Here is a 15,511-nt window from a genome sequence, read left to right as displayed (position 1 = left end):
GGAACTGAACCTGAGTTGTTAGGCTCTGCAGACAGGTGCCTTAACTGCTCAGCCATCTGTCCATCCCACCTTTTCAATTTCTAATTAACAGATAACTGTATGAGCTTGTGGAGTACATCCTTGTGTATCAACTAGATGATTGCATCGCCATATTTAAGATGTCTGACATCATATTTTATAAGAACATTTAAAATTTTTAGGCATTGTGATATATACAATATAATATTGTTACTTATAATGATCTTTCTGTAAATGGCACACCTGTATTTATTTATCCAAGCTAGTTGCCTCTTGCTACTTAATACAGTAGCCCTCTTTACCCATTCCTACCCTTTTCAGTGTCTGGTAGCCACTGTTACATCACTTCTGGTTATTTTTAGATCTTACAAATGAGCAAAATTATGTATTATTTTTCTGACTGTGTCTGGCTTATTTCATTTAACTCTATTATCTCCAGATCCATCAGTGTTGCTATAAATAAGACTTCATTCTGTTTACTCCAAAATAAGTATTCCTGTGTGTGTGTGTGTGTGTGTGTGTGTGTGTGTGTGTGTAAGAGAGAGAGAGAAAGAGAGAGAGAGAGAGAGAGAGAGAGAGAGAGAGAGAGAGGACTATTTAGGCTAGTTCCATATCTTAGCTAGTGTGAATAATGCTATAATAAGTATGGTATTTCTGTAATGACTACATCAGTTTGATTCCCATCCATAATCTTCTATAACCTCACTAGCATTTGTTACCTATTACCACAGATAATGGGCATTCTAACTGGAATGAGATGGTAACTTTGATCTGCACCTCATTGATGAGTATTTTTCACCCATCTTCTAGTTCTTCTTCATCACCTCTGTATCTCTTTATGAAGTATCTATTGAATTCCTTGGCACATTTTTTGGTCGGATTAGAGCTTGTTTGGTTGTTGTTTAATTTACTTGTTTACTGTATGTGTTATAAATATATATGGATGTGTGCATGCCAAAGCACGGGTGGAGGACAGAAGGCAGACTGGGGTTGTCAGTTCTCATTTTCCACCTTGTTTGAAACAGGTTCTTTCCTGTTCTTTACCATTACAAATGCCAGCCTAGCTGGTCCCTGAGCTTCAGCATCCTTCTCACTCTGCCTCCCACTGCCATAGATAAGTTGGGATGGCATGACATCCCTGGGTGACACTTGTATCAGTACTTACGAGATGGGTTTGCATGAGAAGTACTTGAACCCGCAAAAGCATCTCAGTACTGTTGTTATGGAGAACTTTGTTTATTCTGGATGTTTGTTCCATGTCAGATGTGTAACTTGTTGCTATTTTCTTCAATTCTATGTGTTGTTCCCTTTGATGTTTAGAAACTTTTAAGTGTCATATAACACTATGGGTGAAATTTTGCTTATGTTCCATGTTGTTAGAAATCACATCTGAAAATTCATTAGCCTATATCAACATCCTAAACTGTTTTCCATATGTTTTCTTCTAGCAGTTTTGAAATGTTTTACATTTAAATTATGGTGACTTTGAGATTTGGGATAAAAACCTGAAATGCTCTATAAAATGTGTTTCTATTTCTTTGGAGTCTGTCTCTTGAAATAAAGGGGATATAAAAATTGAATCCTACATTTATATGTAATAATAGACAAAATTGTATTTTATTACAATTCAGCATAATAAACTTCTAGTACTGAGCAAATGTGTACTTAAAGATAATAGAGAATTTGCCAGAGTATCTCACAATAAATAAAGGTAAAGTAAATGGTAAAGATTTGAATATTTCAGGAATTAAAAAGATAATTGGGAAAGAGTCCCAAGCATGTTAACAAGTACCATACCCACAGTGGACAATAGATACTGAATAAACCTAGAAGAAGAAAGTTACAATTCAGCAATAATACATAATACTAGATACTTAAAAACTGGATTGTAGAATTGGATTAATATTGAATGCACTGAGTTGAAGTTTTAAATATTTATTTTTGAGAGAGAATAGGTGTGTCAGAGCCTCCTTCCCCTACAAAGAAACTCCAGTTACATGTGCCTCTGAGAATAGGCTTTATGTAGGCACTTGTGAATTGAACCCAGGCTATCAGACTTTGCAAACAAGCACCAGTAATTGCTGAGACATCTCCTCAGTCCATGAGTTCAATTTTAAAAAACTCTATTCAGTAAATTTGATGCATGATTCAGTTAAAATACATAAAACTGAGCCATCATGTGCCCCAATACAAAAAAACTTGAACATTACCTCCAGAAACATCAAAAGCAACATTTTGGTAAATCAAATATGCTTAGAAAAATAACAGAACTTTAAGACAGACAATGCCCCATCTTTGTCAAGAGCATCACGATCTCCCCTACGTTAAAGTCTGTTTAATGCATTAACACACACATACATACTCAAAATTGGATTAATTATTAAAGTTAGCATGAAGTCAGGTGTGGTAGTAAGTGCCTATATTTCTAGCACGTAGGAAGTTCATCAAGTGCTCAGATGGACTATATGACTCTCTCTCAAAAAATAAAGGATGGGGGTTGGAGAGATAACTTAGTGGTTAAGCTCTTGCTTGTGAACACTGAGGACCCTGGTTCAAGGCTTGATTCCCCAGGACCCATGTTAGCCAGATGCACAAGGGGGTGCACGCATCTGGAGTTGTTTGCAGTGGCTGGAGGCCCTGACATGCCCATTCTTTCTCTCTCTCTCTTTCTCTCTCTTCTCTGTCTGCCTCTTTCTCTCTCTGTCTGTTGCTCTCAAATAAATAAATAAATAAAATTTTTAAAAAGGTATGATTTCATTCAGGAGTAACAGATTTTTCTATTGTTCTTTATCTTCATGATCTTTGTAATGCACTTTACATGCTTAGGAACTATGAAATTTGAAATTACCTTGTTAGAAATTATACACATTACATTCATAGAAAACAGGTAAACCAGTACAGTGGCTCATGTCTATAATCCCAGAATTCAGAAATCTGACACAGGAGCATGATATAGAGTTTAAGGGCAACCTGGAATACATAGTTCCAGTAGAGTACAAACTTTGTTTCAATAAAAGAAAAAGAAAAAACAAAACTACACACAAACATGTGTGTGAAAACATGTGACAAGATTAATAGTTATAAATAATGGCATTCAAAAATATCCTAAACTGATAGAACAATAGGCTTGTTTTAAAGCAGATTTTTATTGCTGTAATGAAATACCTGAAGTAATTGATTTATGAAAATAAAAGTTTGGTTTTTAGCTCATGATTTTGTATGTTCAAGTTCTACTCTGTGGCCAACAGCTCTTGGCCTCTAATGAAACAAAACATCCTGATGGGAGCACGTAGCTAAGTGTATCCCTCCCTCTGTCAGTCAGAAGGCAGAGCACAGACAAATATTGGATAATGAAGTTCACATACTCCTCTCTAAAGTCATGTCCCCATTGAAATAAGGACCTCTCATAAGGGTCCTCTTCAGCTCTCAATAGTTCTTCCCTGTGACCATGTCTTTACTATACGGTTCATTGAAGGGCATTCAACATCTAAACTATTATAGGATCTAAATATAGGCTAAGACCTTTTGTTTTGGTCAATGTAAATTATGCATCTAGATTCAAACATTCTCCAGATGAGCGAAACCAAGTGTATCAAAGGTTCATCTGAGCTTTTGGGAGGATATTAAATAACAAAGCACAACTTAATATGCATAAAATATATGTAGCTGACCAAAAATAAACATAATTCAAACATATAAGGCATGTTATTTATAGTATTCCAACCATGAATAATAGTGTTATTAAAATATTAACTCAGAAATGCAGAGATGGCTAAGAGGTTAAGGTACATTCTTGCAAAGCCAAAGGACCCAGGTTTGATTCTTCAGGACCCACATAAGCCAGATGCACAAGGTGGAGTATGCGTCCAGAATTCATTTGCAGTGGCTGAAGGCCATGGTATGACCATTCTCTCTCTCTTTCTCTTTCTCTCTCCCCCTTTTCTCTTGCAAATAAATAAAATAAAATGTTTTCTTTTTAAGTTAAAAAATATTAACTCATATAAGGAAGGGTTGAAGACCAAAAAAAATACGATTAAAACAAAATTTTACTTGGGAAATTATTAAATATTTCAATTAATATTTTCTATTATTGTCACTTAAACTGTAAAATATGATATCATTAATTAATGCAAAAAATGATATATGATAATATTCACTAAGGCCTATGAGAAAATAAAATCTACATCTTCATTTATAAATGGAACCCTGAACAGCCATAGTGACACACACCTGTCTGTAATCCCATCACAGAAGCAGAAGAATCCCCAAGTTCCCAGCCAGCCAGGACTACATAGTAAAATCTTGTGTCAAAAAAAATATATAGATAGGAGCTGGAGAAATGGTTTGGTGGTTAAGGTGTTTGCCTGCAAAGCCTAAGGACCACCCCACAGGAGCCACATAAGCCAGATGCACAGGGGTGCATGCATCTGAAGTTCTTTTTTCATGGCTAGAGCCCCTGGCATGCCCCATTCTCTCTATCTGCCTATCTGCCTCTGTCTCTCTCTCTCTCTCTCAAAAAAAAAAAAAAATATATATATATATCCCTAAACTCTATCAAATTTTACATATATATATATATATATATGTGTGTGTGTGTGTGTGTGTGTGTGTGTATATATGCACACATATATGGCCTAAAATTTATTTAGTTTATTTATTTTTTTATTTTTGAACAACATATGTTATATAGATACATCATGCATCAATTCCTTATTTTTCCTCATCCCTGCCCCCATCCTATTGAGGAAGCTCCTCAATGGGATTGCAGGCATTCTCTATGGGGTTGTGGTTTATGCTTTGTGGGAGCAGCAGTCAGATATTTTGGCGTGAGGGAATGCCTCCATGCATGATGTCTCAACTTGCGGGTCTTACAATCTTTCTGCCCTCTCTTCTGCCAAACTCCCTGAGCAGTGGTAGGTGAGTTTTAAGTCCACTTCAGTGATGAGCACTTAGGAGCCTCTAGATCTCTGCTTTGATAGGTATTGAGTATCCTCATGGTCTGTCTCCTACACCCTGGCACTGATTATCAGGTTCAGCATGGATGTAGCACTCTTGCTCTTCTCCCCAATTTCTTTGTGGTTCCAGCAGTGGCTTGGCTGAATAGTTTTTTAAATATTTTATTTGTTTATTTATTTATTAGAAAGAGAGAGATAGACAGATGGAGAATGAGAATGAATGAGCATGCCAGGGCCTCCAACTGTTGCAAATGATCTCCAGACACATGTGTAACCTTGTGCATCTGGCTTACATAGGTACTGGGGAAGCAAACCTAGGTCCTTAGGCTTCACAGGCAATTAAGTGCCTTAACCACGAAGCCATCTCTCTAGCCCTAGATTTTTGTAATAAACATAATGTATTCATAAACAACTAACTAAAAGACTGTCTTGGAATTAGTGCTCTTGAAAATGGTGCGTACAAGCCAGGTGTAGTGGTGCACGCCTTCAATCCCAGCACTCAAGAGGTAGAGGTAGGAGAATTGCTGTGAGTTCGAGGCCATCCTGAGACTACATAGTGAGTTCCAGGTCAGCCTGGGCTACAATGAGACCCTACCTCAAAAAAAAAAAAAAAATTGATGTGTACAGATCAATGTTTATTAAAATATATCCTGCTTAACCAATGTTCCATAAGACTATAAGAAGTATTAGGCATCCAAAATTTCCACAGTTGATTTTGAGGAAGACCAGCTAACTGAAATGGATAGTTTTCTTTTCAAAGAAGTCATCCAAAAGAAATCATCTGTTCTTCATTATGAACCTCCAGCAGGAAGCTTTTCAAATGTATTTACCTCACCTTAGAAGGATTTTGCTTTGTCTTGTTTTATTTTGTTTTGAGTTTTTAATCTTCTCTGAATGCTTTGAGTTGCTTAATGCCTTTGGAAAACTGTCACCAGAAGAGCAAGAAAAATCTAAACCCCAGTGAACTAGATAGTCATCGAGAAGAGAACAAACAGAGGTTACACCTAAATATTTGTCTAGTCAAAGGGTATATATAAAAGAAAGATTTGACGAGTGAAGCTAGTGGAGTTGAATATCATGTAAATTTAGTCCATCCATTATCCAACAAAGATCATGAACCATCTATTAAAGAGGTTACCCAATTATTTTCTGTGTTATAGTAAAAGTCAGAGAACTCTTCTAAGGTTCCCCTTATAACTTGTATTTGGAGGTTCATCTTTATCAACCACTATCAGTGAGGTGCGCAAGGACATAATATCTTAGTCTATCCTCTGTTGTATGGATCTCAAGCATCTCCAAACAGGATACACAAAAATTATCTGTCAGATCTTGCCACAAGTAGAATCACCTTTATTCAGCATACATAACTAAGCTCATACAATTTATATGTTAGCAGTAAAAATAAATAGTTCTCTAACCTACAAGGCATAGTTTTGTAAATAATAATAATTATTTCATATTAATCATTGACAAAATAAAATGGAAGTTTTCTGGGCTGAAGCATAAATCTATAAAATGAGACAAAAGTATAAGAAAGAACACAGAGAGGAGAATGAGACCATTTGGGACATAGATTGGTGTCATGGGTAGGACAATCTGAGAAATGTAGGAGTTTTTCATGCATTTGGTTTTACTTTTCAGTTAGACTTTACCTGGATCTGAATATTACCACACTCAAAGAAAATGTGACAATCATATGGGTTATCCATGTCTTTGCTAAAATTTGAGAACAGTTTGCTAGAATAATAAATATAAAGTGGATACCTATTGGTGTATTCCTTGATGATCTGATATATGCTAATCTTGATAGTTTCATTTTCAAATCGATTATTGCTCTTGTCCTTGTATATTCGGAATTCAGCTGCTGTCACTGCTTCTCCATGTGGAATTTGAGTCAGATCAAACCGAAATTCTTTGTAATGCCTTCTCTGGTGAGAAAAGTCCTTGTCTCTTTCAACTGAAAAATCAAAAAAAAAAGGAAAGGAAAGGAAAAGGAGAAAAGAATTAGTTCTTTATGAAATATGGAAATTAAATTCTCTACCTTTGAAAATGAAAGCAAATAAGTAGGATGGCCTATAACAGGGAAAACAGCAAGGCTTCAAACTTGTACATTTTTCCAGTCAAAGGAAATTCCATAAACCAACAGCCTTTTCCATTTACAAGCAATGTAACCTCTGTGGCTTTACATAAGTTCCTGGATCCTGCACGGAAAGGCTATCCAAAAATGTTTTTTAAAGTGAAACTTGTAAAGTGATTGCCTGTGTATATCAAGTACCAGAACACAGAAGGCTTTATACAGAAATTATAAAGATGTCACAGAAGTCTTCAGAGTTCCAAGTGAAGTCAGTGGTAAAATTTAGCCCACCTACTGGGGGACAGGGAGGATGATTAAGGAGCTGCAGGCACACACCATGTTTATGGCATTTTCTAGACCAAGCAAATACAACAGGAAATATAATTCTGTTTTTATTTTCTGGGCTAAATATGCAATCTTTTTACAGAATTTCTAATGTAGACCAAATATATTTTGAGCTGAAACATAATAAAAATTATTCATATCATGTCATACTTCAATAATATGTCCATCTGGGTAATATTTAAGTCAGGTTAAATATACTTCATCAAACACTGCTCATGTTGAAAACATTCGAAATTCTTTCTTCCAGCTTTCCTACCAGCGCTCACTGTCCTGTGTCTTGGAACACCAGAACTTCTCTTTCCCCATCAAACCATAATGTCATATGCATAAGAAAAGATGATTGCGAAGATGCCTTCCCCAGAATTTTTCGTCTTTCAGAAATAAACTAGTCTTCCTTTTTTTAAAGGTATTCTTCCCTAAATGATAGCCACCCCTCCCCCTGCCCATGAAGCAGAAAGTCTCCCAAAGGTCACTAACTAGTCTCACTCAGAAAAGAAACTCCTGTTAGCCACCTCCTTACCAAATGGAGTCAAAGAACCCTGTCTCTTGAGAATAGTAAGAAATGTGGAAGTGCATAGAAAAGAGTCTGGTGCATTATTACATGATAGTTCTCAGTGTAGTGACTGACACAGTCTATATCTCATGGCTTCTACATACATGAGAGGCCTGTACAAAGGATTCATTACAGAGGGGTGTCATCATATGATCGATAAGGTTGCTATGTGTTCATTCACTTTTCAAATTCTCAAATGACTAGGATAACATAGGACAGCATTACAATAAAATATTCCAGTTCAAGACACTATGTTCAGAGCATTTTACAATTATCATCTACAACAATTTAAAACATGTTCCCAATCTGAAATATTAGAGATAAAAAAAAATTCAATATGTAAAATGGGAAACTGTGTGGAATACCTCACCAATAGAATAGATCAAGAAGAGAGAATATATGGACTTGAAGACAAGGTGGAAAATTTCAAGCATTTCAACAAGATTAATAAACAAAAAAGAAGTATGAATGGGATGTTCAAGATATTCAGGACACCATGAAGAGGTCAAATCTAAGAATTCTGGATATAGAAGAAATAAAAAGAAGTTCAGTATGAAGATATAGTAAGCATAATCAAATCACAATGGAAAATGCCCTTGACTTAGAAGAAGAGATATGGATACAAACGCAATAACAGGCAAAAATAAAAATAATAAAAAGAACCTCCTGGGGCTGAAGAGATGGCTCCGCAGTAAGGGCTGCAAAACCTAAGGACCCAAGTTTAATTCTTCTGTACCCCACATAAATACAGATGCACAAGGTAGTATATGCATACGGAGTTCATTTGCAGTGCCTAAAGGCCCTGGCACGTGTCAATTCTCCCCCATAAACACTCTTTCTCAGCCTCTTTCTTTCTCTCAACCTCTCTAAAATAAACAAAATAAAATAAAAATAACCTTCCCTTATCATATTAAAATTATATACACAAACTCAGGAAAATTAAGTACTATAGTATTAAGGGATAAGTGGTTCACTGGGAGAAAAGGAATTCAGAAAATTTTCTAGCATCAAATGATAATGAAAACACAACAAACCACAACCTGTAGACTAAAAGGAAGGCATTCCTAGGAGGGAAATTTACAGTACCTAGATTAAGTGTCTCTTAGGAAATCAGAGACATCTTAAATAATTTCATGACATACATAAGGCCAGAGGGGGAGGGGGAGAACTAGTAGAAATCTGAAGAGTGAGAGAGAAATAGATAAGCACAGAAACACTTATTTCATCCTTGGAAAGTATAAATTAGATTGATAAGCCCTTAACAAATCTAACCAAAAAAAAAGAACACCTAAACCAATAAAATGAGAGATGAAATGGGAGCCATTATGTTAGAAAGCAATGAAATTCAGAAAATCATAAAGACATATCTTAAAAGCCTTGAAAACCTTAAAAAATGGATAAATTGCTAGATAGTATGAACTACCAAAACGCAAACAATATAATTCATTTAAGCAGACCCATAATAAGCAATAAGAGTAAAGTAGTTATAAAAACACCTTCCAGGCTGGAGAGATGACTTAGCAGTTAAGTGTTTGCCTGTGAAGCCTAGGGACCCTGCTTAGAGACTTAATTTCCCAGGACCCACGTTAGCCAGATGCAGAAGGGGGCACACGCATCTGGAGTTTGTTTGCAGTGGCTGGAAGCCCTAGCACACACATTCTCTCTCTTTCTCTCTCTCTGGCTCCTTCTTTCTGCCTGTCACTCTCAAATAAACAATAAAATTAAAAAAAAATCCAACTAAAAATGCTCAGGCACAGATGGATATACCAGTGAATTTTCAAACCTTCATGAAAGAACAGCCACTAATATTGTTTAAGCTATTCAATAAAACTGTAAAGAAATGAATGCTACTAAGCTCCTTTTTTGATGCCATTATTATCTAATGCCAAAAGCAGGTAAAGGCACAAACAGAAAAGAAAATTTCAGAGTAATTTTTTGATGAACATGGAAGCTATGATTCTGGGGCTGGAGAAATGGCCCAGTGGTTAAAGGTACTTGCTTGCAAAGCATGATGGCTGTATTCAATTCCCCAGTATGCATGGAAAGCCAAGCACAGGCACACAAAGTGGCACATGAATCTGGAGTCAGTTTGCGCCAGCAGGAGGCCCTGTCAGGCCCATTCCCCCATTGTCAAATTAATTAATTAATCCTTAAAATAATTTCAAACTGGATACAGAAACACATTAGAAATATCATTCACTAAGATCAAGTTTATTTTTTATTCCAGAGTTCATGGACAGATGTACATATATAAGTTGATATGTGTATTGTATTCATACACTCAAGGACAAAAATCACATAATCATTTCAATATTGCAGAAAAGACATTTGACAAAAATCCAACATGCCTTCATGATTAAAGTTCTGAAGAAACTGAGAATAGAAGGAAAATATCTCCTTGTAATAAAGGCTATATCCAACTTATTTCTAAATGGGGGAAAACTCAAAGCATTTCTGCTAAAATCAAGAACAAGGCAAGGGTAGCCACATTTTCCAATCTTTTTCAATGTAGTACCAAAAGTCTTAGCTATATAAATAAAAAAAAGAAAGAAAAAAAATAGGAGATGGAGAGATGGTTTAGTGATTAAGGCAATCACCTTCAAAGCCTAAAGACCCTGTTTCAATTCCCCAGTTGCCTACATAAGCCAGATGCTCAAAGTGGCACATGTGTCTAGAGTTCGTTTACAGTGACATGCCTATTTTCTTTCTTCCTTTCTTTCCTTCTCTCTCTCTCTCTCTCTCTCTCTCTCTCTCTCTCTCTCTCTCTCTCTCTCTCTCACACACACACACATACACAAATAAATAAATACAAAATTTTATTTTAAAAAATAAATCTTAAGAAAAGTGAAAAGAAAGGGATATAAGTAAGGAAAAAGTTAAATTATACTTATTTTTCGATGATATGATTCTATACATAAGGGACCTTGAAAAATTCAACAGGAAACTCTTGGAGTTGATAGTTTCATGTGGCAGGATACAAAAGTAATGCACATAAATGAGTAGCCTTCTTATATAGGAGGAACAAGCATGCTGAGGAAGAATGAAGTCAGTGAATCAGTCTAATTCACACCATAAGGAAGTATAAAGTCTGTACAATGAAAACTTTGACACACTCAAAACAAAAATTGAAGAAGACACTACGAAATGGAAAGACCTCCCATGCTGATTGATTGGAAGAATCAGTATTTTCAAAATTGTTCTCTTACCTTAAGTAATCTACAGATTTACTGTAATTGCTATCAAAATTATCACACCATTCTTGAAATAGAAAATATCTTAACATTCATTTAGAAACACAAAAGAACTCGCAATCCTGAGAAGCGGGGGGGGGGGGGGGGGGTAATAAGGCTGGAGACCTGACTTAGCAGTTAAGGCATTTGCTTGTGAAGGATAAGGACCCAGGCTCAATTCCCCAGGACACATATATAGCCAACTGCATAAGAGGGCACACGTGTCTGGGGCTTGTTTGCAGTGACTAGAAGCCCTGATGAGCCCATTCACTCTGTCTTTCTCAGTGTTGCCCCCAAAATAAATAAATTAAATATGGTGAAAAGAATAATAATAAATGCCGTCAGTATCACCATACCTGATTACAAAGCATAGTATAGATCCAAAGCAAGAAAAACAGCTTAGAAGTGACACAAAAATAGACACATAGATCAATGGAATAGAACAGAACATCCAGCTAGAAACCCATGCAGCTACAGCCATGATTTTAATAAAAATATTAGTTAAAGAAAAGAAAGCCTCTTTAACAAATGTGCTAGGAATACTGGATATCAGTATAAAGAAGAAATAATCTAGATCTTTATCTAGATTAGATTATGCATAAGTGGATCAAAGACCTTAACCTAAGACCTATAACTCTGCAACAGGTAGTGGAGAAAGTAGGGGAAACACCTCAAGATATAAGCACAGGAAAGGATTTTCTGAATACAGCCTCAGTTGCTCAGGAAATAAAGGCAATAATAAACCAAGTGGGCCCTCATGAAATGAAAAGGCTTTTATGGAAAAGGCAATTGTTAACTGACGGAAAAATGTCTTTGCCAAGTATACATATGGCAGAGGATTAAGACCTAGAATCTGTAATGAACTCAAAAACTGAAAGAATAAGTGTCATGACTTCTATGGGTTTGACCCGCCACACTCTTGATGGATTTGAGAACCAAGCCATAGGGAGAAATTTATGTTTGGTATTGAAAACCTAGAAAAAGCCTATGGCTGAGGAGCTACTAATCTTGTTCGGCTAAATGGGTGTGTTGTGTCCTTCAAATTACCCTCTACATATATGTGCTTATTTTTATAAGTTAATGCTGCTCTCACCTTTGGTTAGAGAAGTTACATTGTCCAGATCATAGTAAGTACTGAAAAGACTCAAAATTTGTCAAAATGCAGAGAGAGGTGACTGTGGATTATTCTGTGCAAAATGAGGCATCTATACCACCCTTCCAAGGCTCAGGGGACGTCGCAGACAAAGGGGCGGAAAGCAGCAGTGCACTGGAATGCTGCCTTCCAGACATGGTGTTGCTGCTGGATTCCTAATCTCACAGAGGCTGTTGTTATAAAAGAGCCATCAAAAGTCCATCATGGCTGATGAAGGAAGGAAAGAAGCCCATGGCCTTTCTTGAGGGCTCTTTGACACTTAATGATTGCTAGTGTACCAGGAGACATTCTCTGCAGTGGTGTAGCCATGGGTAGATCACAAATGCTCTGGTCAGTAACTCTCTCATCCATTCTCATGTATGTAACTCTTACTAAACTCAGTGGATCACACACGTACATAAAAAACATGTCAGTAACATGGAAGAGGAATGATTTGCGAAGAATGGGTTCAGTGGAACAGTGATGGGGGAAAGGGCAACAACACATGGTAGTGAAATAGGATTTGCTCAAAATATACATGCATAGCACTGCCATTAAAATATGTGAAAAAAATAAATGATTTGCTTTACTGAGCAGACACACAAAAACTCAAAAAAAAAAATCAAATATTCAACAAAACATACTATTCAAACAAAAAATATGGCTGGGTATGAGTAAAGTTCCTTCTGTTTATAAGTTTTCTTTATATTCTAGACATTCATATCTATGAAAAACTCCAGAGTTCAAGTCTGCTGGAGCATCAAAAAGCTTACCTGCACTATCAGGGTAATCTAAATAACTTATTATAGTAATGCTTTGGTTTAAAAGTGTGATATCAGGCTGGAGAGATGGCTTAGTGGTTAAGCGCTTGCCTGTGAAGCCTGACGACCCCAGTTCAAGGCTCGATTTCCCCAGGACCCATGTTAGCCAGATGCACAAGGGAGTGCATACGTCTGGAGTTTGTTTGCAGTGGCTGGAGGCCCTGGCGTGCCCATTCTCTCTCTTTCTCCCTCTGCCTCTTTCTCTCAAATAAATAAAAATAAACTAAAAATTATAAAAGTGGTTATATCAAAGGATACAAGGCATAAAATAGAAATCTAGAAGTTCACTGCCCATGACTAATGGGCTGATAGTAACAGAATCAACACTGCTTTTACAGAAGTATAGAGCTACCAGCTGCTTCTATTTAACACACACACATACACACACACACACACACACACACACACACACACACCCCAAAGAATTTTGTTGCTGAGCTATTATTTAAAAGAGAATAATGAATAGGCAAAAGCCTTTTTTTCCCTAAGCAAATATCTCACTAAGTGACTTCATCAGTACTAGAAACACAACAGATACGTCCAGTGCTAGAGGTTTTAATTTTTACAGTGTCGAAAGACTAAAATTAATTGACGAGGCATTAGTTTTATCAATTTCATGATTGCCCACAGTTTTCAGATGCCTTCTTGGGCAGTCATTCTTCATCTCCCACACACAATCTATACCTGAGAGTCACAGTTAGAATCAGAGCTGTAAGACAAAGATATCATTCTCTCAGGAGCCTCATCAGGTGTTGAAAACATCCAGATCAGTATTTGCTGCTGAGTGAGAGAAATCATTGAGGGATTACTCATGGAATCATTACTTATCTGTGTTGCCTTTTAAAAGGAAGTGAAGCTGCAAAGATATGATTTGACTACCAACATGCGTAAGTTTGCAAGAAATTTCACATTGAGTGGTCCACTGAGAAAAATAAACTTGGTTCTATAAAGGCATGTTTATTGGTTAGTGAGTGCATATGTCCATGTTTTCTGTGAATTAACACGTACTCTAGAGCATGCCACAAACTCCAGACTCCAGGAGTCCTTAGAACCTTTTAGCACCACAGCAGTACAACCTCATCATGCATACACTGTCTCAGTAAATGCTCCATTTTAGGTAATATTCTCAATTCACATTTTCTAGGTACAGTACTTACTCCTAAATATTCCATGAATGCAATTTTATAAATAAAAATATAACTGCTACTATGAGAAGGGGTGGACATCACCCAAGCATATGGACCTTGTAGAAGGTAGGGAGCTAAGCATTAAAACAATGGACATTGGCTGACAAATTCCAGTGCCAGAACTGGATTACACCTCACAGTGAGCTATTGGTCAAGTAGACCCATGGGGTCCCCAAAACAGTGGAGGCCATTATCACAGCAGCTAGTAACCATAGATATATGGTAAGACTCTATTGCTGAAGATTTCTTAGAGATCATGCTGGAAAATAGGACCAAACCAATTCCCTGCTGAGGAGTCCTTATTGTGCTAGAAAATGCTAAGTGAGCTGCTGGGGGATAGTGACTACCAATGGTGTGAGCAAACCAGCCAGACAAGATGTTTACACCTGTGCATCAGAAGCACACAGCCTATTCAGGTAAGCTTTGGTTCTCTGGTTGGATATGAGGCCCACTCAGTGGGAGAGAACTCATACCTAGTACTGAGAATCAAGTCAGAATACCATGGATAGGAGGGCTCCAGAGAAAAGCTCCTATGGCCTTTGGCAAAATTAGTGTCTACACCCATACAAACATCTGTTAAATGAATAGGCTTAGCCCCTTTAATCCATGTTTTGCTAACTCTTGGTTGAAGAATCTTGTTTGTTTTACAGATGTTTTAGTGAAATCCATGGAGAATCAAGATTCATCAATATGACAAGAAAAGATAGTCAACTGCCTAGCACAAGACAGACCACCTCCATTACAACTGCCAGAGTCCAGGAGTCACTACATAGAAAATGACATGGAGGATACTCAAAAAGACTTCAAAGCAGAAATTCACAGGTTTCAAGGACCTTACCATGAAAGTAGGGTTATAATGCACCTTCCAAGGCTCAGGGACATTATAGAAGAGTGTTCAAAAAGATTGTAAGACCCACAGGGTAGGCAGAAGTAACCTATAGCATTGTTCCCTCCCCGTGGAGACTGAATGATGCATTCATGTCACTATGATGAATATCAATAACTCCACTGAGAAGGGCCTTTGATGGGGTGAGAGATGGGAAGAGACAATATGAGTATAAACTGATGGGGATATGACTAGTGCCTGATAGGGTCAGGCAATAAAATTCCTAATAATTTTAAAAAGAAGTAGTGTAAAGGGAAGAAAAGTAATGTAGAGGTAGAGAAAAGACAAAAGGAAGAAAGGCAACAGTGAT

General features: G+C 36.9%; 1 protein-coding gene across 1 annotated transcript in view; it reads right to left on the bottom strand.

Moving 5' to 3' along the window:
• Bmp5 (bone morphogenetic protein 5) overlaps positions 1 to 15,511 on the bottom strand; it is a 103,196-nt gene that overhangs the window by 49,716 nt on the left and 37,969 nt on the right. The window contains exon 2 of the mRNA XM_004668206.3: positions 6,738 to 6,930. Within this exon, the coding sequence (XP_004668263.2) occupies positions 6,738 to 6,930 (193 nt within the window). The remainder of the gene's footprint in view (positions 1 to 6,737; positions 6,931 to 15,511) is intronic.

The sequence above is a fragment of the Jaculus jaculus genome, chromosome 8 (genome assembly GCF_020740685.1).
Source record: "Jaculus jaculus isolate mJacJac1 chromosome 8, mJacJac1.mat.Y.cur, whole genome shotgun sequence".
Lineage (NCBI taxonomy): Eukaryota > Metazoa > Chordata > Mammalia > Rodentia > Dipodidae > Jaculus > Jaculus jaculus.
This window is presented reverse-complemented; position numbering and strand designations above follow the sequence as displayed.